The sequence below is a fragment of the Balaenoptera physalus genome (genome assembly GCF_965194825.1).
Source record: "Balaenoptera physalus genome assembly, chromosome: 3".
Lineage (NCBI taxonomy): Eukaryota > Metazoa > Chordata > Mammalia > Artiodactyla > Balaenopteridae > Balaenoptera > Balaenoptera physalus.
Genome location: NC_138890.1, coordinates 62,258,148 through 62,284,580, shown reverse-complemented (window position 1 = coordinate 62,284,580; position 26,433 = coordinate 62,258,148). Strand labels below are relative to the sequence as shown.

The window sequence follows — 26,433 nt, the reverse complement described above, 5'->3', positions numbered from 1 at the left end:
TAGTTGCCCCATAATTTCGTTAGTGCATTTGAGTAAAAATAGTCACTCACTCTTATATGAATCAAATAAAAATGAATAAGGTTGCTAAGAAAAGGGCAGTAATCTCATTACTGCCTTGGGTAATTTCAGTTACAAATAACATTATCAGGAAAATAATGTGTGTGGGTAAAATTACCTTCCCATTTATCACCGTCAGAAACATCCTTCAGATCTAAATGTGGAATTTGGACACATGCTGCCTCCCCTTGAACACCAACACTTTGACCTCCTGGCACTTCTGATTCAGTGTTGGCATTCAAATCACATATCTTGCTACTAGAATCCTGTATTTTAAAATAAAGAATACATTTCACAACCAAGAAGCTTTTCACACCCAGCTTAAAGACAACCAGCATATATCCTGTGTAGTCTTCATTAGTTTACTGTGCCTACAGTTAACTGTCCCACTCCCACCATTCAAACTATTTTCAAATACACATGTGCAGTTTTATAATACATCTTACTGGAAGACAAAGTTTGGATCCCAAATTGAGAAAACTGTTTTCATAACTAAGTTTCTTGTAACCCAAAGTGGCAAAATAACACAAAAACAAAAACAAAAGCAAACAAAAAAACAAAAGTGGCAAATCAAGTTGCTGCTTAACTGTAAAATATTTGGTAAGAGTATTTACATTTCAATCTCCTTTAAACCTATTAAACCCAAGAGCTAAAGGTCAGATACAATAACTGGTAGATTAAACCTAGTCGAACTTTTAAGAACCATAAGTGAAAAATAATTCTTACCAGAATGAAGTGTGACAATTTATCACTGTCAAATGACAAATATTCTTTCCTAAAAATCAAGTAAAGTTATTAGTCTTTTAAGAATAAATTGGTTACTATCATTGCATATTTCTTACCTAGATTCCTCTCTTCCTCATACAGTTAGCATTTACAGGGTGAGAGAATAAAACAACAACTGGACATATGCCCATTCTTTGGAGCCTTATTATCTGAAAATCACACACTACTGAAAAGATCCACAGAATCAGTTCAGGTTTAGAAAAATTAAGTAACATTTACCACCCCCTTACACAGTCACTCCCCCAAAAGAAAAACACTTTAAAAGGAAAAATATAATCCACAATAAATAAAAACCAAAAGAACTGAATGTATAATGGAAAAGATTTTATAAAAATAAATATTAGTTTTAACCAAATAACTTTATTCTCTCCCACTCTGGGACATTTTTTTCCTTTTTAAAGATTTTTTAAAGGCATAGCTATGTACCTATATTTTAAATCTGATGGTATTCTATTACAATCAAAACAAGGTTACTACTTCTAAACCTCTCCTTCCTAAAAACATAATGGTAACATGTAAAAAGGAAATTTATAAAATCTCAATTCACTTATTCCCCCATAAAAATTAACCCCCATATAGAACAAGTGTTAAAGCAAGCTGTCACAAATAATCTCTACCTATTTGACCAGTCAACACAGTATCTAGTATCACAGTAGGTTATCAATATGCCGACTGCGGGAAAGTTCTCCTCCCCAAAGACACTGTGGCAATTTACAAAGATACTCACTGGTGCTGCTCCTACCCTGCCATAAAAGAGTGTGCATAAAAGAACTGCAAGAAGACAGGTCTTGATCTAAATATGTATTCTTGCTGAGCATGAGAAACAAACTAAATTCCCTGGGAAGCAAAGGCCCTCTTTTGCTTAGAGTGGAAGCAAATGGGGGGGATGAGCTAAATTCTACCCTAACAGACTAAAAGACCTAATCACCTAAATTTGAGAAACATTGAGTGTTAAACATGCAAAATGTAATCCACTTAACCAAGAAAATCTTTGGGTCTAAAAACAAGTTTGCTAACCTATACATAAGTTGAAGGGGAAAGAGCTTTCTTGAAAAAGATTGAGTCCTCACTAAATGGATCCTTATTGTTCTACCAAATCCAGATGTCATCATTCTGGGGATGCCTGTTAATGCTGTTAATCTTTTATCTTCAGCCCATAGCTCCAATATTCCCTGGGCTGGAAGAAGATCATTCCTGCCTCCTGAAAGGAAGCACAAGGAACTGCTGTAAGCAGGAAATCTGTGGACCTTCAGAGTATGGGGACGCTCCAGAGACATGGCTCCAAAGAATTTACGTGCCCTCAGAGAACAGGTTTCCTACCCACAATTAAGAGAGACAATGGCATTAATGCAAGTTTACCCTTGCCAACAGGCTATCACCAAATTAGTAATGCTGTATGGGACTTCTCAGTATTTACAATCTAGTCTCCAACTTCATTACTAATGTGTTTTTAGAATATCAAATCATCATCCTGAAGAAAATTATAACACACTTCTTAGCAATGTCTTAAAGAATCATAAAAAGAGTAACGACACCCAAAACCTACTTTAAAACATTCTAGAAAGCTTCTGTTTAAAGGGACTTTATCTATCGAGTATCTATGGGGACTACATATGGCTGAAATACTCATTGCCTCAGGGATCCCCCTTCCATTACTGCTGGCCAAGGACATAAACAAGCACCAACTGCATAGGACTGTACTGGGACACACGGAGGAGTAGTTAGAAGGGGAACAAAAACATCCCTACATATTTGTTGATGCAACTATGTTACAAACTTTCAGTTAGCTATCCATAGTTCCAAGACTATGAATTAACTCACTGAAATGTATTCAGAATATCAATAAACTCCCAAATTGTTCTACAAATCAGCTGAAAGTTTTAAGTGTCTCCAAGAAGGCTGTGTTCTTCCTTCTGAACGTTTTCCGAGTTATAACTAATGTCTGTCTGAACCTGCATCTACTCTGAATATTTATGGGCATTTAATATGCTTTATACTTACCATCAAAACAAGACATTTGGTTTTCTAGATCATCTAAAATGTATGTTATAATGGATAGCTTCATCTAAAAAATTCACCCCAGAATCTGTAAAGAACTCCAATTCTCAAAATGAATAATTAATTAGCAACAACAAGAGAAAATGCTTACCTCTCAAGACAGCCATCTTCACCATCACCACGGTCACTGCATGGCTCTAACAGTATACCTACAGTCTGACAAAAAGAACACAACACCGTATTAATGGAGTTCCCATCACTTACATATGAGAGGAAGTTTCCGATCTAAATTAGGATATTAGATTACAAGTTAGTCAAATGCCCCTCTTTAACTACTACTTATAACAGTCTATAGATGTTAGCATCTCTTTTTACAGAGAGTAATTTATCTTCCTCAAAACCCGAGTCTTACGTGTGTTTGCATGCGTGTGTATAAAATAAGGACCCTGCATTTCTTGCTACCCCAGTGGGCAATACGTACTGCTACTACTATCACATTCTTTTTCCTTCCTTAGAATTCTCTCCTCTGAAAATGATGGTCTGCTACGTCTCTTTCTCCTCAGCCATGAACATACAGGTTGGTTAACTTCCTAGCAGGTAACAGAGGAGTCATGTAGTTCACCAGATCCCTTTATTACACGTAATTGAAATAACACCTCTGAACCTCAGAAACACAAGAGAAGGCTCCTGCATTTTCCAATGGGCTTAGTGACATCATCCCATGCTTATTCCTCCCTTAAAATGAATACCTACCAAGTCTAATACAAATGCCTTGTGCATTACTTCCAACTATGTAAACTTTTTAGTGTCTTTGATGATCACCTCTGAAATCAACAAAAGCTTTGATCTTCTTAGATTCTTCTTAAGGAACTACCACTTCTGCAGTTCTGTTTAATATGAAAGACAGTCTGTAAAAGGCTATTAAAATACTTCTCTCTTTTCCGACTACTTATCTCTGTGAAGCTAAATTGGCCTCATGCACTAGAAACAAAAGAACCTATAGAACAGACAGAATGCAGAAGCAGGTATGAGAATCCAGCTAACTTCAGTTAAGTCAAACAGACATTAACAAGATTTGTAGATATGTATAACAATGCCATGCCTCAAAATAACTATTTTTAAAAATAGCTGCTTTTGAGCAGAAGCAAGAAGAACTACAATCTTGCAGCCTGTGGAACAAAAACCACATTCACAGAAAGACAGACAAGATGAAAAAGCAGAGGGCTATGTACCAGATGAAGGAACAAGATAAAACCCCAGAAAAACAACTAAATGAAGTGGAAATAGGCAACCTTCCAGAAAAAGAATTCAGAATAATGATAGTGAAGATGATCCAGGACCCTGGAAAAAGAATGGAGGCAAAGATGGAGAAGATGCAAGAAATGTTTAACAAAGACTTAGAAGAATTAAAGAACAAACAAAGACTTAGAAGAATTAAAGAACAAACAAACAGAGATGAACAATACAATAACTGAAATGAAAACTACACTAGAAGGAATCAATAGCAGAATAACTGAGGCAGAAGAACGGATAAGTGACCTGGAAGACAGAATGGTGGAATTCACTGCTGCGGAACAGAATAAAGAAAAAAGAATGAAAAGAAATGAAGACAGCCTAAGAGACCTCTAGGACAACATTAAACATAACAACATTCACATTATAGGGGGTCCCAGAAGGAGAAGAGAGAGAGGAAGGACCCGAGAAAATATTTGAAGAGATTATAGTCGAAAACTTCCCTAACATGGGAAAGGAAATAGCCACCCAAGTCCAAGAACCGCAGAGAGTCCCATACAGGATATACCCAAGAAGAAACACGGCAAGACACATAGTAATGAAATTGGCAAAAATTAAAGACAAAGAAAAATTATTGAAAGCAGCAAGGGAAAAACGACAAATAACATACAAGGGAACTCCCATAAGGTTAACAGCTGATTTCTCAGCAGAAACTCTACAAGCCAGAAGGGAGTGGCATGATATACTTAAAGTGATGAAAGGGAAGAACCTACAACCAAGATTACTCTACCCAGCAAGGATCTCATTCAGATTCGATGGAGAGATCAAAAGCTTTACAGACAAGCAAAAGCTAAGAGAATTCAGCACCACCAAACCAGCTCTACAACAAATGCTAAAGGAACTTCTCTAAGTGGGAAACACAAGAGGAGAAAAGGACCTACTAAAACAAATCCAAAGCAATTAAGAAAATGGTCATAGGAACATACATATCGATAATTACCTTAAATGTGAATGGATTAAATGCTCCAACCAAAAGAAACAGGCTTGCTGAATGGATACAAAAACAAGACCCATATATATGCTGTCTACAAGAGACCCACTTCAGACCTAGGGACACATACAGACTGAAAGTGAAGGGATGGAAAAAGATATTCCATGCAAATGGAAATCAAAAGAAAGCTGGAGTAGCAATACTCATATCAGATAAAGTTGACTTTAAAACAAAGAATGTTACAAGAGACAAGGAAGGACACTATATAATGATCAAGGGATCAATCCAAGAAGAAGATATAACAATTATAAATATATATGCACACAACATAGGAACACCTCAATACATAAGGCAACTGCTAACAGTTATAAAAGAGGAAATCAACAGTAACACAATAATAGTGGGGGACTTTAACACCTCACTTACACCAATGGACAGATCATCCAAAATGAAAATTAATAAGGAAACAGAAGCTTTAAATGACACAATAGACCAGATAGATTTAATTGATATATATAGGACATTCCATCCAAAAACAGCAGATTACACGTTCTTCTCAAGTGCGCACGGAACACTCTCCAGGATAGATCACATCTTGGGTCATAAATCAAGCCTCAGTAAATTTAAGAAAACTGAAATCATATCAAGTATCTTTTCTGACCACAATGCTGTGAGATTAGAAATCAATTACAGGGGAAAAAAAGTAAAACACACAAACACATGGAGGCTAAACAATACATTACTAAATAACCAAGAGATCACTGAAGAAATCAAAGAGGAAATCAAAAAATACCTAGAGACAAATGACAATGCAAACACGATGATCCAAAACCTATGGGATGCAGCAAAAGCAGTTCTAAGAGGGAAGTTTATAGCTATACAAGCCTACCTCAAGAAACAGGAAAAATCTCAAATACACAATCTAACCTTACACCAAAAGGAACTAGAGAAAGAAGAATAAACAAAACCCAAAGTTAGCAGAAGGAAATAAATCATAAAGATCAGTGCAGAAATAAATGAAATAATAGAAACAAAGAAAACAATAGCAAAGATCAATAAAACTAAAAGCCGGTTCTTTGAGAAGATAAATAAAATTTGTAAACCATTAGCCAGACTCATCAAGAAAAAGAGGGAGAGGACTCAAATCAATAAAATTAGAAATGAAAAAGGAGAAGTTACAACAGACACTGCAGAAATACAAAGCATCCTAAGAGACTACTACAAGCAACTCCATGCCAATAGAATGGACAACCTGGAAGAAATGGACAAATTCTTAGATAGGTATAACCTTCCAAGACTGAACCAGGAAGAAATAGAAAATATGAACAGACCAATCACAAGCAATGAAATTGAAACTGTGATTAAAAATCTTCCAACAAACAAAAGTCCAGGACCAGATGCCTTCACAGGTGAATTCTATCAAACATTTAGAGAAGAGCTAACACCCATCCTTCTCAAACTCTTCCAAAAAGTTGCAGAGGAAGGAACACTCACAAACTCACTCTATGAGGCCACCATCACCCTGATACCAAAACCAGACAAAGATACTACATAAAAAGAAAATTACAGACCAATATCACTGATGAATATAGACGCAAAAATCCTCAACAAAATACTAGCAAACGGAATCCAACAACACATTAAAAGGATCATAGACCACGATCAAGTGGGATTTATCTCAAGGATGCAAGGATTCTTCAATATATGCAAATCAATCAGTGTGATACACCATATTAACAAACTGAAGAAGAAAAACCATATGATCATCTCAATAGATGCAGAAAAAGCTTTTGACAAAATTCAACACCCATTTATGATAAAAACTCTCCAGAAACTGGGCATAGAGGGAACCTACCTCAACATAATAAAGGCCATATACAACAAACCCACAGCAAACAACATTCTCTATGGTGAAAAACTGAAAGCATTTCCTCTAAGATCAGGAACGAGACAAGGATGTCCACTCTCACCACTATTATTCAACACAGTTTTGGAACTCCTAGCCACAACAATCAGAGAGGAAAAAGAAATAAAAGGAATACAAATTGGAAAAGAAGAAGTAAAACTGTCACTGTTTACAGATGACATGATACTACACATAGAGAATCCTAAAGATGCTACCAGAAAACTACTAGAGCTAATCAATGAACCTGGGCAAATTGCAGGATACAAAATTAATGCACAGAAATCTCTTGCATCCCTATATACTAATGATGAAAAATCTGAAAGAGAAATTAAGGAAACACTCCCATTTACCACTGCAACAAAAAGAATAAGATACCTAGGAATAAACCTACCTAGGGAGACAAAAGACCTGTATGCAGAAAACTATAAGACACTGATGAAAGAAATTAAAGATGATACCAACAGATGGAGAGATATACCATGTTCTTGGATTGGAAGAATCAATATTGTGAAAATGACTATACTACCCAAAGCAATCTACAGATTCAATGCAATCCCTATCAAATTACCAATGACATTTTTTACAGAACTAGAACAAAAAATCTTAAAATTTGTATGGAGACACAAAAGACCCCGAATAGCCAAAGCTATTGAGGGAAAAAAACAGAGCTGGAGGAATCAGACTCCCTGACTTCAGACTATACTACAAAGCTACAGTAATCAAGACAATATGGTACTGGCACAAAAACAGAAACACAGATCAATGGAACAAGATAGAAAGCCCAGAGATAAACCCACACACCTATGGTCAACTAATCTAGGACAAAGGAGGCAAGGATATACACTGGAGAAAAGACAGTCTCTTCAATAAGTGGTGCTGGGAAAACTGGACAGCTACATGTAAAAGAATGAAATTAGAACACTCCCTAACACCATACACAAAAATAAACTCAAAATGGATTCGAGACCTAAATGTAAGACCGGACACTATAAAACTCTTAGAGGAAAACATAGGAAGAACACTCTTTGACATAAATCACAGCAAGATCTTTTTTGATCCACCTCCTAGAGTAATGGAAATAAAAACAAAAATAAACAAATGGGACCTAATGAAACTTCATAGCTTTTGCACAACAAAGGAAACCATAAACAAGACGAAAAGACAACCCTCAGAATGGGAGAAAATATTTGCAAACGAATCAACGGACAAAGGCTTAATCTCCAAAATATATAAACAGCTCATGCAGCTCAATATTAAAAAAACAAACAACCCAATCCAAAAATGGGCAGAAGACCTAAATAGACATTTCTCCAAAGAAGACATACAGATGGCCAAGAAGCACATGAAAAGATGCTCAACATCACTAATTATTAGAGAAATGCAAATCAAAACTACAATGAGGTATCACCTCACACCAGTTAGAATAGGCATCATCAGAAAATCTACAAACAACAAATGCTGGAGAGGGTGTGGAGAAAAGGGAACCCTCTTGCACTGTTGGTGGGAATGTAAATTGATACGGCTACTATGGAGAACAGTATGGAGGTTCCTTAAAAAACTAAAAATAGAATTACCATATGACCCAGCAATCCCACTACTGGGCATATACCTAGAGAAAACCATAATTCAAAATGACACATGCACTCCAATGTTCACTGCAGCACTACTTACAATAGCCAGGTCATAGAAGCAACCTAAATGCCCATCAACAGATGAATGGATAAAGAAGTGTGGTACATATATACAATGGAATATTACTCAGCCATAAAAAAAAACGAAATTGGGTCATTTGTTGAGACGTGGATGGATCTAGCAACTGTCATACAGAGTGAAGTAAGTCAGAAAGAGCAAAACAAATATTGTATATTAACGCATATATGTGGAACCTAGAAAAATGGTACAGATGAACTGGTTTGCAGGGCAGAAATTGAGACACAGATGTAGAGAACAAACATATGGACAGCAAGGAGGGAACGTGGCGGTTGGGAGGGCGGTGTGTGATGAATTGGGAGATTGGGATTGACATTTACACACTGATGTGTATAAAACTGATGACTAATAAGAACCTGCTGTACAAAAAAATAAAATAAAAATTTAAAAATTGAAAATAAATAAGTAAATAAAGATCCTCAGTTTAAACCAAAAAAAAAAAAATAGCTGCTTTTATTAAGAAGAAAAAAACAACCTTATGTATGTTACCTTGAGTGAGTTTATTGTTATTTTTAAGTAATTTAATAAACATTTTAATTGCTCACTTTTAATTTCTAATATACTAAATATCGATAGATATACCTATGTAAACAAAAGCTTTTTGGGATCCTCAGTAATTTTGAAGAGTATAAAGAGGTCCTGGGACCCAAAGTGTAAGAACCACTGACCTAGAAATCAGACTTCAGCAACCTTTATGCTCTGGAATATAGCTTTACATTCTTAAATATGAAGGTTTTGGGGACCATGAAAAACCATTACAGAGACCCAATATTTAAAATGAGCTTTCTTGTTTTACTCAAAGAACCAAATTCAAGTCCCAGTTCCTCCCTTCTCATGAAAATTAAGAAAATAACAATCACTTACTTGCTTATCTTACAGTTACTATAAGAGAATCAAAAGAAATAACTCATAAGAAAAACTATAAAGCTCTATTACAAAAGCATACTATTACATGACCAACTCTTACTTAACCTATAATTCTTTTTACTATGAAATAATTGAAACAAAGTACAAAGGCTGATATAACTAATACCCACATACCCTCCAGCCAGAGTTAGGCAACATAATTCTTAAATAGTGAAAAGTACTAAACAAAAATCCAGTTAGGGGTAATAAAAGATGCAGTGACAGTAGCAAAAGCTGACAGCCCAGCAGTGGAGAAGGCAGATGAAATTCAGAGTCTGGTGCAGAACTGTGCTCTATATGATACCCCAGGACAAAGAAAAATAAAAGTTATTAGAGTCAGGTTAGAATATGTCCAGACTTCAATTTAACACACAGGGAAATATACAATACTTTGTTTAGAAACTAAAATATACTTCATCACTTAAAGAAATTTCACTTCCTCAGAATTCATTCTAGATAAAACATTCAATTCTTTGTACATAAGTAGAGAAGAGCCTATTTTTTTTCCTAAAATATCAGCGAACAAAATAGCCCATACTTTCTTCCCTCTTTTCTCCACAAACATCAGGGTCCTCACAAAGGACGTCTAAGGCACTCTGGTCTCAATTCAGGTAAGCTAGAGAGCTTTGGTGGTGGTGGTGGCAGTGGTAGTAATAGTGTGAGCAGCATCTACAGCACAATCATATTGCCAATGTCTTAGGGGTTGTCAGGGTTTACTGCCAGGAACTAAAGACTGATGGGCATTTCCAGTAATTCCTTTGGTCTCCACCCATTCCTTAGCCATCCATAATTGATGCTTTCACACAGCTTAGTCTGCATCTTCCCATCTCCACCTAGTTTTGCTCAAGTATGCTAGCTACTTCTTTTAGATAGGCTAAACATCCCCACTTCATTCTCCACATTTCATCTGCTTTTTAGAAACTCTTACTAAAACATTTTCAACCAACAGATGGCAGATTATACCCAGAAAAATAAAACTGCAGTCCGCAACTTGATTTTATTTTTTAGTTCAACAGACATAAAAACACATTGGAGCAAAATTCTGTGTGTTAAGCAGAAAACAATTTTGATTAATAATAGCTTTCCATTTAAATGGGCTGCCAACTCACTATACTTTTGTATCAGTTAGACTATGGAGGCTTAAAAAAAGTTTTCTTAATTGAGGTATAGTTTATACACAATATTATATAAGTTTCAGGTACACCTCATAGTGATTCACAATTTTTAAAGGTTATATAAAAATACATTAAATGTACTTCAATCTAGACCAATTTCTTCCACTGAATTAATGTGGTCAAAACTGATGCGGTCTCCACAACAGAGGAAACATCAACAAAATGAAAAGGCAACCTACAGAATGGGAGAAAATATTTGCAAATCATATATCTGATAAGGAGTTAATATCCAAAATATATAAAGAACTCATAAAACTCAACAGCAAAAAACCCACAAATAATACAATTAAAAAATGGGCAGAGGATCTAAATAGATATCTTCTCAAAGATGACATACAGATGGCCAACAGGTACATGAAAAGGTGCTCAACATCACTAACCATCAGGAAAATGCAAATCAAAACCACAATAAGATACCACCTCACACCTGTTAGAAAGACTATCATCAGAAAGACAAGACATAACAAATGCTGGTGAGGATGTGGAGAAAAAGGAACCCTAGTGTCCTAGAGATGGAAATGTAAATTGCTGGGAATGTAAACTGGTGCAGCCACTATGGAAAATGGTATGGAGGTTCCTCAAAAAAATTAAAAATAGAACTACCATATGATTACCAGCAATTCCACTTCTGGGTATTTATGTGAAGGAAAGGAAAATGCTAACTCAAAAAGATAGGTGCACCCCCATGTTCACTGCAGCATTATTTTACAGTAGCCAAGATATGGAAATGACCTAAGTGTCCCCAAATAGATAAATGGATGAAGAAAAAATGTGTGTGTATACATATACACAATGGAATATTATTCTGCCTTAAAAGAGAATGAAGTCCTGCCATTTGCAACAACATGGATGGACCTTGAAGGCATTATGCTATGAGAAATATGTTAGACAGAGAAAGACAAATACCATATGATCTCACTTATATGTGGAATTTTAAGAAAAAAATCAAATTTATGGATATAGAGAACATACGGATGGTTGCCAGAGGTGGGGGGGGGGTGGGTAAAATGGGTGAAGGTAGTCAAAAGGTACAAACTTTCCAGTTATAAAAATAAATAAGACTTAGAAATATAATATACATCATGGTAACTATAGTTAATAATACTGTATTGTATATTTGAAAGTTGCTGAGAGTAGATCTTAAAAATCTCATCACAAGAAAAAAGAATTTAACTGTGTGGTAATAGCTACTAACTAGACTTGTGATCATTTCACAATATATACATGTATCAAATGTTGTGCACTTGAAACTAATGTAATATTATGTGTCAACTATATCTCAATTTTTTTTAATTTAAAAAAGAAACGTTGTGACTTAAAAAAAAAAAAGCATTATTGAATGGTTGTTGCCTGTCAGAGGTTTTGAGTGTTTAAAAAAAAAAAAAAAAAAAAAGAGTGGAGTCTCATAATAGTACAAGTCAAATTGACAGCCATTTCTTCCTCTTGGTTGTCTGCTAGAGTTTCCCAAATACTTCTGGCCTCCACTTCTGAAAGGAGGTACTTATACTGCAGAAGTTTCTCAGGGTTTGGAAGATATAAATAATTGCAAATTTGGCAGGGTGCCAGCAACAGAGTCCTGCTAATCCTGAAATGGATTGATTTCATGAGAAATTCACTGATAAAACCGTATTCTGATGTGAATTCTAATCAGGCGACTGATTTGCAGACAGTTTCCAACCCCAAAACAGTGCAAATTACTATGCAGCTTGTTGTACCTATTTTAAAAATTTACATAGATTTCGTCATATCAATACAAAAATCCTAGGTATTTTCTACAGAACTCATTAGTACTTTTTAAAAAATACTAATTTGCAAAAGACCTGATATTTTATATCTGATAAAAGACTTACTCAAAATATATAAAGAACTCTTAAAACTCAACAGAAAACAACCGGATCAAAATATGAACAAAAGACCTGAATTCACCAAAGATATTCAGATGGCAAATAAACATATGAAAAGATGCTCAACATTATATGTCATGAGGGAACTGCAAATTAAAACAACGAGATAACACAAGACTCGCCAAAATCCCAAACACTGATAACACCAAACACTGGCAAGGATGTAGAGCAACAGGAGCTCTCATTCACTGCTGATGAATGAAAGGGAAACACATGCAAATTTATGCAAGCATTTAATTTATAATAAAGGTGGCATTTCTTTTTTTTTTCCTTGGCCTCACCACGTGGCTTGTGGGATTTTAGTTCCCGGACCAGGGACTGAACCTGGGCCCTTGGCAGTGAGGGCCCACCAGGGAATTCCCAAAGGTGGCATTTCAAATCAGTGTGGAAAAAGATAGATTATTCAATAAATTCATATATTGAGAAAACTAGGTAAACATCTAGGAAAAAAGTTAAATCCATTCTTCATACCTTACACAACAATAAATTCAAATGTCTTTTCATTTTGCTTGTGGTTTCCTTTGCTGTGCAAAAGTGTGTAAGTTTGATTAGGTCCCATTTGTTTATTTTTGCTTTTATTTCTATTGCCTTGGGAGACTGACCTAAGAAAACACTGGTAAGATTTATGTCAGAAATGTTTTGCCTACGTTCTCTTCTAGGAGTTTTACTGTGTCATGTCTTATATTTAAGTCTTTAAGCCATTTTGAGTTTATTTTTGTGTACGGTGTAAGGGTGTGTTCTAACTTCATCGATTTACAATGTGGCTGTCCAGCTTTCCCCACACCACTTGCTGAAGAGACTGTCTTTTCTCCATTGTATATTCTTGCCTCCTTTGTCAAAGATTAATTGACCATAGATACGTGGGTTTATTTCTGAGCTCTCTCTATTCTGTTCCATTGATCCATATGTCTGTTTCTGTGCCAATACCATGCTGTTTTGATTACTGTAGCTTTGTAGTGCTGTCTGAAGGCTGGGAGGGTTATGCCTCCAGCTTTGTTCTTTTTCCTCAGGATTGCTTTGGCAATTCTGGGTCTTTTATGGTTCCATCAAAATTTTAGGATTATTTGTCCTACTTCTGTGAAAAATGTCATGGGTAACCTGATAGGGATCACATTAAATCTGTAGATTGCTTTGGGTAATATGGCCATTTTGAACAATATTAATTCTTCCATCCCAAGAGCATGGGATATCTTCCATTTCTTTGAATCATCTTCAATTTCCTTTATGTTTTATATTTCTCAACATATAAGTCTTTCACCTCTTTGGTCAGGTTTATTCCTAAGTATTTTATTTATTTTTTGATGTGATTTTAAATGGGATTGTTTTCTTATTTTCCCTTTCTGATGTTTCACTGTTAGTGTAAGGAAATACAACAGATTTCTGTATGTTTAATCTTGCATCCTGCTACGCTGCTGAATTCATTTATCAGTTCTAGTAATTTCTCTGTAGAGTCTTTAAGGCTTTCTATATATAGTATCACGTCATCTGCATATAATGACAATTTTACCTCTTCTCTTCCAATTTGGATACCTTTTATTTCTTTTTCTTGTCTGACTGCTGTGGCTAGGACTTCCAATACTGTGTTGAATAGAAGTGGTGAGAGTGAGCATCCTTGTCTTCTAGATTTTAGCGGGAAGGCTTTCAGCTTTTCAATGTTGAGTATTATATTGGCTGCGGTTTGTCACAAATAGTTTTTTATTATGTTGAGATATGTTCCCTCTACAGCCACTCTGGTAAGAGTCTTCATCATGAAAGGATATTGAATTTTATCAAATACCTTTTCTTCATCTATTGAGATGATCATGTGGTTTTTGTACTGTCTTTTGTTGACATGGTGTATCACATTGATTTGTGTATGCTGAACCATCCCTTTGACCCTGGGATGAATCCAACTTGATTGTGGTATATCATCTTTTTTATTAGAATCTGTGTTATTAGATTTGGTTTGCTAATATTGTGCTGAGAATTTTTGCATCTATATTCATCAAAGATGTTCGCCTGTAATTTTCTTTTCTCATAATGTCTTTGTCTGGTTTCGGTATCAGGGTGATGGTGGCTCCACATTATGACTTTAGGAGTGTTCCCTCCTCTTCAATCTTTTGGAAGACTTTTAGAAGGATCAGTATAAGTTCTTCTTTGTATGTTTGGTAGAATTCACCTGTGGAGCCATCTGGTCTTGGACTTCTGTTTGTGGGGAGGTTTTTTTTGTTTTTGTTTTTTTAACAGATTCTATTTCACTTCTAGTGATCAGCCTGTTCAAATTATCTATTTCTTCCTGAATTGAGTTTTGGTGGGCTGTATGTTTCTAGACTCTTGTCCATTTCTTCTGGGTTGTCCAATTTGTTTGCATATAATTGTTATAGTATTCTCTTACAGTTTTTTGTATTTCTATGGTATGCGTCGCTATTTCTCCTCTTTCATTTCTTATTTTCTTTATTTGGGTCCTCTCCCTTTTCTTCTTGATGAGCCTAGCTAGAGGTTTGTCAATTTTGTTTACCCTTTCAAAGAACCAGCTCTTGGTTTTATAATTTCTTGGTTTTAGTAATTTCTCTGTAGAGTCTTTAAGGCTTTCTATATATAGTATCACGTCATCTGCATATAATGACAATTCTACCTCTTCTCTTCCAATTTGGATACATTTTATTTCTTTTTCTTGTCCAATTGCTGTGGCTAGGACTTCCAATATGTGTTGAATAGAAGTGGTGAGAGTGGGCATCCTGGTCTAGATTTTTTTTCTTTGGTCTTTTTAATCCCTATTTTACTTATTGCCTGTCTTATCTTTATTATTTCCTTCCTTCTGCTGACTTCAGGTTTTGTTTGTTCTTCTTTTTCTAATTCTTTCAAGTGGTAGCTTAGGTTGTTTGAGACTCTTCTTTTTTTGTGTGGGTGGTCTATATCGTTATGAACTTCCATCTAAGAACTGCTTTTGTTGCATCCATTAGATTTTGTATGGTTGTGTTTTCATTGTCATTTGTCTCAAGGTATTTTTAAATTTCCTCTTTGATTTCATTGTTGACCCACTGGTCTTTAGTAGCATGGTTTTAGTCTCCATGTAATCATTTCTTTCTCATTTCTCTTTCTGTGGTTGATTTCTAGTTTCATGCTGTTGTGGTCAGAAAAGATGCTTGAAATAATTTCTATCCTTTTGTTGAGGCTTGTTTTGTGTCCTAGTATGTGGCCAATCCTACAGAACATTCCAAGTGCACTTGAAAAGAATGTGTATTCTGGTTTTTTTGGATGTAATGTCCTGAAAATACAAATTAAGTTTAACTGTTCTATTATCATTTAGGATCTCTATTGCCTTACTGATTTTGTCTGGTAGATCTGTTTACTGATGTGAGTCTCCTACTATTATTGTATTCCTGTCAATTTCTCCCTTTATGTCTGTTAATATTTGTTTTATGTATTTAGGTGCTCCTATATTGGGTGCATATATGTTAATGAGCGTAATATCCTCTTCCTGTATTGATCCTTTTATCATTATATAGTGCCCTTCTTTATCTTTCTTTATGGCCTTTGTTTTAAAGTCTATTTTGGGACTTCCCTGGTGGCGCAGTGGTTAAGAATCCGCCTGCCAATGCAGGGGACACGGGTTCGAGCCCTGGTCCGGGAAGATCCCACATGCCACGGAGCAACTAAGCCCATGGACCACAACTACTGAGCCTGTGCTCCAGAGCCCACGAGCCACACTATTGAGCCCACGTGCCACAACTACTGAAGTCCACGTGCCTAGAGCCCATGCTCCACAACAAGAGAAGCCACCGCGATGAGAAGCCCGCGCACTGCAATGAAGAGTAGCCCCCACTCGCTGCAACTAGAGAAAGCCAGCGTGCAGCAATGAAGACCCAACGCAACCAAAACTAAATTTAAAAAAAAATAAAATAAAGTCTATTTTGTCTGATATGAGTATTGATACCCCTGCTTTCTTGTCATTTCCATTTGCATGAAATATCTTTTTCCAGCCCTTAAATTTCAATCTACGTGCATCCTTTGCCCTAAAGTGGGTCTCTTACAGGCAGCATCTTGCAGACTCTTGTTTTCTTCTCCAATCTGCCACTCTATGTCTTTTGATTGGAGCATTTAGTCCATTGACATTTAAGGTAATTGTTGATAGACATGTATTTATTACATTTTAAACCTTGTTTTCCAGTTAACTTTGTATTTCTTCTTTGTTCCTTTTTCTTTTTGTTTTTCCTTTTGTGGTTTGATGGTTTTCTTTTGTACTATGCTTGTGTTCTCTTTTTTGGTTTTTGTGAATCTATTTTATGTTTTTGATTTGTGGTTACCCTGTTTTTCAAGTATGTTAACCCATTACTATATCTACTTGCTTTAGACTAGTAGTCATATAGGCTCAAACACATTCTAAAAAAAACCCCTACATTTTCTTACTCTCCCTCCTCACATTTTATGATTTTGATGTCCTCTTTTACATCTTCATGTTTATCCTATTGTTGTTCATTGTAGTTATTATCACTTTCAGAAGAAAAAAAATTTTTTTTTAATCTGTGTGCTGGCTTATTTAAGTGATTTACGATCCAATGGTAATTTCTCTTTCCTACAGATTCTTACTTCTTTTCTATTTAGAGAAGACCTTTTAATATTTCTTTTAGGATAGGTTTATTATTGCTGTATTCTTCTAGTTTTTCTTGTCTGAGAAATTCTTTACCTCTCCTTCTATTCTAAATGATAATCTTGCTGGGTAGAGTATCTGAGGTTGCAGGTTTTCCCTTTCAGGAGTTTGAATATATCTTGCCACACCCTTCTGGCCTGCAACGTTTGTAGAGAAATCAGCTGATAGACTTATGGGCATTCCCTTGTCATTAACTCTTTGTTTTTCTCTTGCTGCCTTTAAAATCCTCTCTTTAACTTTTGCCATTTTAATTACAATATGTCTTGGTGTAGTTCTGTTTGGGTTCATCTTGTTTGGGACCCTATGTGCTTCCTGTACCTAGATATAAGTTTCCTTCTTTAGGTTTGGGAAGTTTTCAGCCATAATTTCTTCAAATACATTTTCAACCCCCTTTTTTCTTTCTTCTCCTTCTGGGATCCCTATTATGCATAGATTGGGAGGCTTTATATTATCCCATAGGTCTCATATATTACTTTCATTTTTTTTCATCTTTCTGTCTGCTGTTTTGGTTGGGTGATTTCCATTATTCTATCTTCCAGATCACTTACTTGTTCTTCTGCATTATCCAGTTTGCTATTGATTGCCTTTAGCTCAGCTTTTGTCTTGGCAATTGAGCTTTCTAATTTTAATTGGCTCCTCTTTATAGTTTCTAGTTCCTTTTCATGGTAATTTGTATTTATATCAATAGACTTTAATTCTTTCAGTAATTTTCATTACCTCTTTTTTGAACTCAGGATCTGGTAGACTGGAGATGTCTGTTTCATTGTTCTTTCAGGGGAATTCTCTTGATCTTTTAATTGGGAGAGCTTCCTCTGCTTCTTCATTTTACTATTTTACTAATATTTCTCTGACTCTATGAGTTTAGGAGAAACAGTTATCTACTGTGGTCTTGAAGGGCTGTCCTTATGCGGGAGTGTCCCTGTGTAGCCTCTGTGAGTCTAATATTTTTGGTGCAAGGGCTGTTTTTAGTATGGATGCCTGCCACGTCTTTCTTCAGTGTGTGTTGGCCATTTTCCCCTTGGTAGGAGGTGTGATTTTTGTTGTGGTGACCAGAGCCTGCACTGGATGTTGAGTGGGGCCTCCTCTTTGTTCTATGGTTGTCAAAGCCCTGTTGGGGGCAGGATCTGCTCCCCAGTTGTTGGAGTAGATGCCCCCAGATCCACTTCTGGACTGCGGTGTGAGGTAGGCAGGAGTGGAACACTCCCACTGGGAGAGGAGCTGCTGAGTATTCCTCCACAGGAGCTGTCCACCAGGGAGTGTACTCTGTGGTGTTGCCTGTCACCCGTTGTGCAGGCTCACAAAGTACAGTTTTTTTCGCACTGCCCTCGGCCCTGCCTCAACCGTGGGAATTCAGGCAATCCGCCTGGGTGTCCCCTAGGCACTGTGCTCACAAAGCCACTAGTGCACATCTGTTGGCACAGAATCACTGAGGTCAGGCACCAGGACGGCCACAGTCACACACCTGGACCTGCCCTGGGAACTACTGAGTCAGCCCAGACACCAGCTCCACCTCTGCATGTGTGTGTCTGCAGCAATCCACTCGGATGTCGTGCAGGCACTGAGTTTACAAAGCTGCCTGCCATGTGTACATTTGTGATCACACAGCCACTGGGACACTGAGACACTCAGATTTCAGCCCTGCTTTCCAAGTCGTGCAGCCCCTGGGGATTGGCTCAGATTTCAGCCCTGACTCCAAGTGTGAGCAACCCGCCCACACTTGCATGCTCCCAGAACTCACAGAGGTGGCGCCAAGTCTGCTGTAAGCACACCAAGAATAAAGCTTCTAAGGTGGGCCCTGCCCCACCTTTCATGAGCGTTAATGACAGGGCTTCAATGGCAGATGCGGACTCCTTCCTGTGCACACCCCCAGTTGCGCCTTGGACCACTCTCCAGTCCCTTCAGGCTGTCTCCGAGTAGCCAACCCCTGGTCTGTCCTCTGAAGCCCGAGTTTCACCACCCAGCCTCTGTGCACACCAGCAGATGAAAGTCTTGGGCTAGGGACTGCAGAGTGATGGCCAAGACCTTCTGTGCAGGTCTCTCTCTGTTCTGCCCACCGCAAACTGGGTGCTGCACTCTCCTCCGAGCCTCTGAAGCTCCCCTTCTGACCCAGCTTATCTCCCAGAAGGTGAAGGGGCTTCCCAGGGTGAGGGAACCTTTCCTCTTTCACAGCTCCCTCCCAGCGGCGCATGTCCCATCCTGATTCCTTTTTTTTTTCTTTTTTCATCCTACCAGATTACATGGTGATCCTTCTTATAATTTTGGTTTTATGAGATCTTCTGCCACTGTTCAGCAGGTATTCTGTGAGAATTGTCCCACATGTAGATTTATTTTTGATGTATTTGTGGGAGAAGGTGAGCTCCATGTCCTTCTATTCCGCCATCTTGATCTGCCTGCCCACAGTGCTTAAGATAGTATTCCAACCTTTAGCCATGATCCATATCTATTAACGTTTCCAGAATTATCTTCCACAACATACCCTCTCCACAATACCACTAACACTATGACTAGCACTATTTCACTAACATTCAACATTTCTCTGTAATTTTCACTCATACTGTTCCTTTAGTCTCTTCCGCAAATACCTAACAAAAGCCAACTCACTGCAAGGTCACATTCAAAAATCCCCCTCCCTCCCAGAAGCCTTCCATAATTTCCCTGGCCAGACGTTCTTTCCTCTCTTCTGCAAAACTGTAGCACTTCATTTCTACCTCTAACAACACAGTTATATTCTATATTATAAATTGTGTGCATTTACAACCTAGATTATCACGTCAATGAAAATTTAAATCTGGTATTTTTCTGTTTATTCATCCAAGTAAACAGATATTACATGTTGCATTAAGTAAATATATGCTCAAGTGAAGTGACCTATACCAACAATAAGAAGAAAATCAGTCTGTATCTTAGTTTTCTCTTCTGGACAAGAAGCTATCATCCATAAAGGTTTCCTAAAATCCATTAAATAAAAAAATTAATTCCAGACCACAACAGACTTAAACTAGAAATCAATAACAAAAAGGTAACAGGAAAATCCAAAAATATGTGGAGATTAAACAACACATTTCTATATAACATTTGGGTAAAAGAATAAATCTCAAGAGAAATTTTAAAATATTTTGAACTAAATGAAAATGAAAACACAACTAATCAAAATTTGTAGGATGCAGCAAAGCAATGTCTAGGGAGATGTATAGCACTGAATGCATATATTAGAAAAAAAGATCTAAATCAATAATCTCAGGAAACAAAAAAGAAGAGCAAATTAAATTCAAAGTATAAAGATGAAAAGAAACAATAAAAATTATAGTAGAAATAAATAAAATTGAAAACAGGAAACCAATAAAGAAAAATCAACAAAAACGAAAGCTGATTCTTTGAAAAAATTAATAAAATCAATAAGCCTCTAGTCAAGCTAACTAAGAAAAAATAAGAGAGGATACAAATTAACTCACACAAGAAAAAACAGACAACCTGAATAGGGCCAGATTATTAAATAACTTGAATCAATAATTAATAACTTTCCAAAACAGAAAGCACTAGGTGCAGAGGGGTTCACTGGTGAATTCTACCTAACATTTAAGGAAGAAATTATACCAATTCCACACAATCTCTTTCAGAGGATAGAAGCAGAGGGAATACTTCCTAACTCATTCTTCAAGGCCTGTATTACCCTAATACAGGTATATCTCCTCTTTTATTGTGCTTTGCAGATATTGAGTTTCTTTACAAACTGAAGGTCTGTGACAACCCTGCAGTGAGCAAGTCTATCTGTACCATTTCTACAACAGCATTTGTTTACTTCAAGTCTGTGTCACATTTTGGTAATTCTTGCAATATTTCCAATTTTTTCATTATTATTATATTTATTATGGGGATCTATAATCAGTGATATGTGATGTTACTATTGTGATTGTTTTGGGGCACCACAAATGCGCACACCCATAGAAGACACCAAACTTAATTGATAAATGTTGTATGTACTGACTGCTTCACTGAGAGGCCATTCCCATCTCTCTCCCTCTCCTCAGGCTTCCTGATTCCCTGAGATACAACAATATTGAAATAAGGCCAATAATAACCCTACAATGGCCTTTAAGCATTCAAGTAAAAGGAAGGGTTGCATCTGTGTCACTTTATATCAAAAGCTAGAAATGACTAATAAGCTTAGTGAGGAAGACATGTTGAAAGCTAAGACAGGCCAAAAGCAAGGTCTCTTGCAAAAAACAGTTAGCCAAGTTCTGAAAGCAGAGGAAAAGTTCTTGAAGGAAATGAAAAGTGCTACTCCACAACAAATAAATAAGAAAGCGAAAAACCCGTATTGCTGATATAGAGAACGTTTCAGTCATCCGGACAGAAGATAAAACCAGCCACAAGATTCCCTTAAACCAAAGCCTAACCCAGATAAGGCCCTAACTCTCTCGAATTCTATGAAAGCTGAGAGAGGTAAGAAAGCTACAGAAGAAAAGTTTGAAGCTAGCAGAGCTTGGTTCATGAGGTTTAAGGAAAGAAGCTATCCCCATAATATAAAAGTGCAAGTTGAAGCAGAAAGTGCTGATGTAGAAGCTGCAGTTTTCTAGAATATCCAGCTAAAAAAATTCATGAAGGTGGCTACACTAAACAACAGATTTTCAAGGCAGACATAACAGCCTTATATTAGAAGAAGATGTAATCTAGGACTTTCATAGCTAGAGAGGAGAAGTCAATGCCTGGCTTCAAAGCTTCAAAAAACAGGCTGAGTCTCTAGTTAGGGGCTACTGCCACTGATGACTTTAAGGTGAAGCCAGTGCTCATTTACCATTCCGAAAATCCTAGGTTCCTTAAGAATTATGCTAAATCTATTCTCTCTGTGCTCTATAAATGGAACAACAAAGCCAGGATGACGGCATATCTCTTTACAACATAGTTTATTGAATACTTTAAGCCCACTTGAGACTTACTGCTCAGAAAAACAAGCTGCTTTCAAAATATTACTGCTCAATTACAATGTGCTTGGTCACCTAAGAGCTCCGATGGAGATATACAACAAGATTAATGTTGTTTTCATGCCTGTTAACACAAGTTCCATTCTGCAGCCCATGGATCAAGGAGTGATTTCGACTTTCCATTATTTTAGAAATACGTTTCATAATGGTACTGATGAACCTAGTGGTAGGGGAGGAATAAAGATGCAGACGTTGAGAACAGACTTGAGGACACGGGAGGGAAGGGGAGGCTGAGACACAGTGAGAGAGTACAACTGACATATATACACTACCAAATGTAAAATGGATGGATGGTGGGAAGTTGCTGCATAGCACAGGGAGATCAGCTCCGTGCACTGTGATGACCTAGAGGGGTGGGATGGGGAGGGTGGGAGGGAGGCTCAAGAGGGAGGGGATATGGGGATATGTGTGTGCATATAGCTAATTTACTCTGTTGTACAGCAGAAACTAACACAACACTGTGAAGCAATATACTCCAATAAAGATGTATTAAAAAAAAAAGAAATACATTTCATAAGGCTATAGCTGTCACTGACAGTGATTCCTGTGATGGATCTGGACAAAATAAATTGAAAATCTTCTGGAAAGAAATCACCTTTCTAGATGTCATCAAAGGGCATTCAGGGACTTCCCTGGTGGCGCACTGGTTAAGAATCCGCCTGCCAATGCAGGTGACACAGGTTCGAGCCCCGGTCTGGGAAGATCCCACATGCCGTGGAGCAACTTAGCCCATGAACCACAACTACTGGGCCTGTGCTCTAGAGCCCGCAAGCCACAACTACTGAGCCCACAAGCCACAACTACTGAAGTCCACGTGCCTAGAGCACATGCATCACAACAAAAGAAGCCACCACAAGGAGAAGGCTGTGCCCCGCAACGAAGAACAGCCCCCACTCGCCACAACTAGAGAAAGCCCACGCACAGTAACGAAGACCCAACACAGTCAAAACATAAATTTATTAAAACATTTTTTAAAACGTGGAGCCTGAAGATGTGACTGAATTGCTGCAATCTCAAAATAAAACTTTCACAAATGAGGAGCTGCTTCTTATGGATGAGCAAAGAAAGTTGTTTCTTGAGATGGAATCTACTCCTGGTGAAGGTGCTGTGAAGATCATTGAAATGACAAGTAAGGATGCAGAATATTACATAAACTTAGTTGACAAAGCGCTGGCAGGGTTTGAGAAGACTGATTCCAACTTTGAAAGACTGACTCCAACTTTGAAAGAAGCTCTACAGTGGGTTAAATGCTATCAAACAGAACTGCATGCTACAGGAAGGAAGAGTAAATTGATGCGGCAAACTTCATTTCTGTGTTATTTTAAGAAATTGCCACAGCCACTTCAACCTTCAGCAATCACCATCCTGATCAGTTAGCAGTCATTAACAGGCAAGACCCTCCATCAGCAAAAATATTACAACAACTCACTGAACGCTCTGATGATCAGCATTTCCTAGCAATAAAGTATTTCTTAATTAAGGTATGTACATTGTTTTTTAAGACATAATGCTACTGCACACTTAATAGACTATACTATAGTGTAAACATAAATTTTATATGCACTGGGAATCAAAAAATTTTGCATGACTCACTTTATTGTGATACTCGCTTTATTGTGGTGATCTGAAACTGAACCTGCAATATCTCCAAGGTATGCCTGTACTAAAACCTAAGAAAAACATTATAAGAAAAGAAAACAACAAACTAGTATCTCTCATTAACATAGATGCAGAGTAGGAAGACACAGAGTTCCTGTCGCCTCACAACTAGGGCACCTACCCGGTCTGGTGGGGGACCTCCAACACCCAAAGGGATGGGAAGAATCCCAGCACGACCGGGTAGGACATGGGGGAAAGGAAAGGGAGAGGAAAAATGAAGGCGGGATGGGACTGGCACCCCTGAGGGGCAGCTGGGGCAAGGGAGGGGTTCCCACGATCAGAGGGACACACCAACGGTACATGGATCAGTGGGGATGGGGAGAGACCTTTGGGGGATCGGTGGATCACAGGGGAACAAGGCTAGTGTCTACCCTGCCCACCTGGGCCCCAGCAACCCTGCTGGGGTCCTGGGCCTGAGCCTCTGCCCTCTGCGGCCCCCTCCGTCCACAAAGAGCCTAAGCCGACCACTCCCACCCCCACCCAGGGCCTTTTCTGGCTTTTTGGCCATTGTGGTTGTGTTTTGCCTTATTGTTGTTTCATTTATATTTTTATTTTTTTGAATACATTTTTTATTTTTCTAATTTTATTTTATTTTTTATTCTTTGTTATTGTTCTGTTCTTTTTTTTTCCCCCCCCCCGTCGGCGCCTCAAAGCTTGCAGGATCTTGGCTCCCAGGTCAGGTGTCAGGCCTCAGCTCCAGTGGTGGGAGCACCAAGTCCAAACTGTTGGATGAACAGAGAACCTCAGACCCCAGGGAATACTAATCTGTGTGAGATGTCCTGGAGGTCCTCATCTTGGCACCGAGACCAACTCTAACCAACTGCCTGCAAACTCCAGGACTGGACGCCTCAGGCCAAACAACCGGTAAGATGGGAACAGAGACCCACCCACCAAAAAAAATGAAACGACAAACAAGTATGCTACAGACGAAGGTGCAAGGTAAAAACCTTCAAGACCAAATAAATAAAGAAGAAACAGGCAACCTACCTGAAAAAGAATTCAGAGTAATGATAGTAAATATGATCCAAAATCTCGGGAATACAATAGAGAGATGGACCGAGAAAACACAAGAAATGTTTAACAAGGATCTATAAGAACTAAACAACAAACAAACAGTGATGAACAACACAATAACTAAAATGAAAAATACACTAGAAGGAATCAATAGCAGAATAACTGAAGCAGAAGAATGCATAAGTGAGCTGGAACACAGAATGGTGGAAATAACTGCTGAGGAGCAGAATAAAGAAAAAAGAATGAAAAGAAATGAAGACAGTCTCAGAGACCTCTGGACAACATTAAATGCACCAACATTCAAATTATAGGGGTCCCAGAAGGAGAAGAGAAAGAGAAAGGGTCTGAGAAAATATGTGAAGAGATTATAGTCGAAAACTTCCCTAACATGGGAAAGGAAATAGCCACGCAATTCCAGGAAGTGAAGACAGTCCCATACAGGATAAACCCAAGGAAACAAACACCAAGACACCATATTAATCAAACTAACAAAAATAAATTCAAATAAAAATTATTAAAAGCAGCAAGGGAAAAGTATCAAATAACATACAAGGGAATCCCCATAAGGTTATCAGCTGATTTTTCAGCAGAAACTATGCAGGCCAGAAGGGAGTGGCAGGATATATTTAAAGTGATGAAAGGGAAAAATCTACAACCAAGATTACTCTACCCAGCAAGGATGTCATTCAGATTCGATAGAGAAATCAAAAGCTTTACAGACAAGCAAAAGCTAAGAGAATTCAGCACCACCAAACCAGCTCTACAGCAAATGCTAAAGGAACTTCTCTAAGTGGGAAACACAAGAGAAGAAAAGGACCTAGAAAAACAAACCCAAAACAATTAAGAAAATGGTGATAGGAACATACATATCGATAATTACCTTAAATGTGAATGGATTAAATGCTCCAACCAAAAGACACAGACTGGCTGAATGGATACAAAAACAAGACCCATATATATGCTGCCTACAAGAGACCCATTTCAGACCTAGGGACACATACAAACTAAAAGTGAGGGGATGGAAAAAGATATAACATGTAGATGGAAAACAAAACAAAGCTGGGTAGCAATACTCATATCAGATAAAACATACTTTAAAATACAGACTGTTACAAGAGACAAGGAAGGACACTACATTATGATAAGGGATCAATCCAAGAAAAAGATATAACAATTGTAAATATTTATGCACCCAACATAGGAGCACCTCAATACATAAGGCAAATGCTCACAGCCATAAAAGGGGAAATCGACAGTAACACAATAATAGTGGGAGACTTTAACACCCCGCTTACACCAAGGGACAGACCATCCAGACAGAAAATAAATAGGAAAAACAAGCTTTAAATGAAACAATAGATAAAATACACTTAATTGATACTTACAGGACATTCCACCCGAAAGTGTCAGAATACACTTTCTTCTCAAGTGCACATGGAACATTCTCCAGGATAGATCATATCTTGGGTCATAAGTCAAGCC

At 37.5% G+C, this 26,433-nt stretch overlaps 1 protein-coding gene and 1 long non-coding RNA gene across 19 annotated transcripts in view; both read right to left on the bottom strand.

Moving 5' to 3' along the window:
- FAM13B (family with sequence similarity 13 member B) overlaps positions 1–26,433 on the bottom strand; it is a 117,126-nt gene that overhangs the window by 18,655 nt on the left and 72,038 nt on the right. For all 18 annotated transcript variants that reach the window (XM_082454554.1, XM_082454568.1, XM_082454567.1 and 15 more), the window contains 3 exons: positions 2,993–3,057; positions 784–832; positions 176–323 (listed from right to left, as the gene is read on the bottom strand). In XM_082454554.1, the coding sequence (XP_082310680.1) occupies positions 176–323; positions 784–832; positions 2,993–3,057 (262 nt within the window). The remainder of the gene's footprint in view (positions 1–175; positions 324–783; positions 833–2,992; positions 3,058–26,433) is intronic.
- Positions 16,700–25,440, bottom strand: LOC309657370. The gene is made up of 2 exons (XR_014261775.1): positions 23,872–25,440; positions 16,700–22,438 (listed from the first exon to the last, which is right to left on the bottom strand). It is a non-coding gene; the product is annotated as an uncharacterized lncRNA (long non-coding RNA).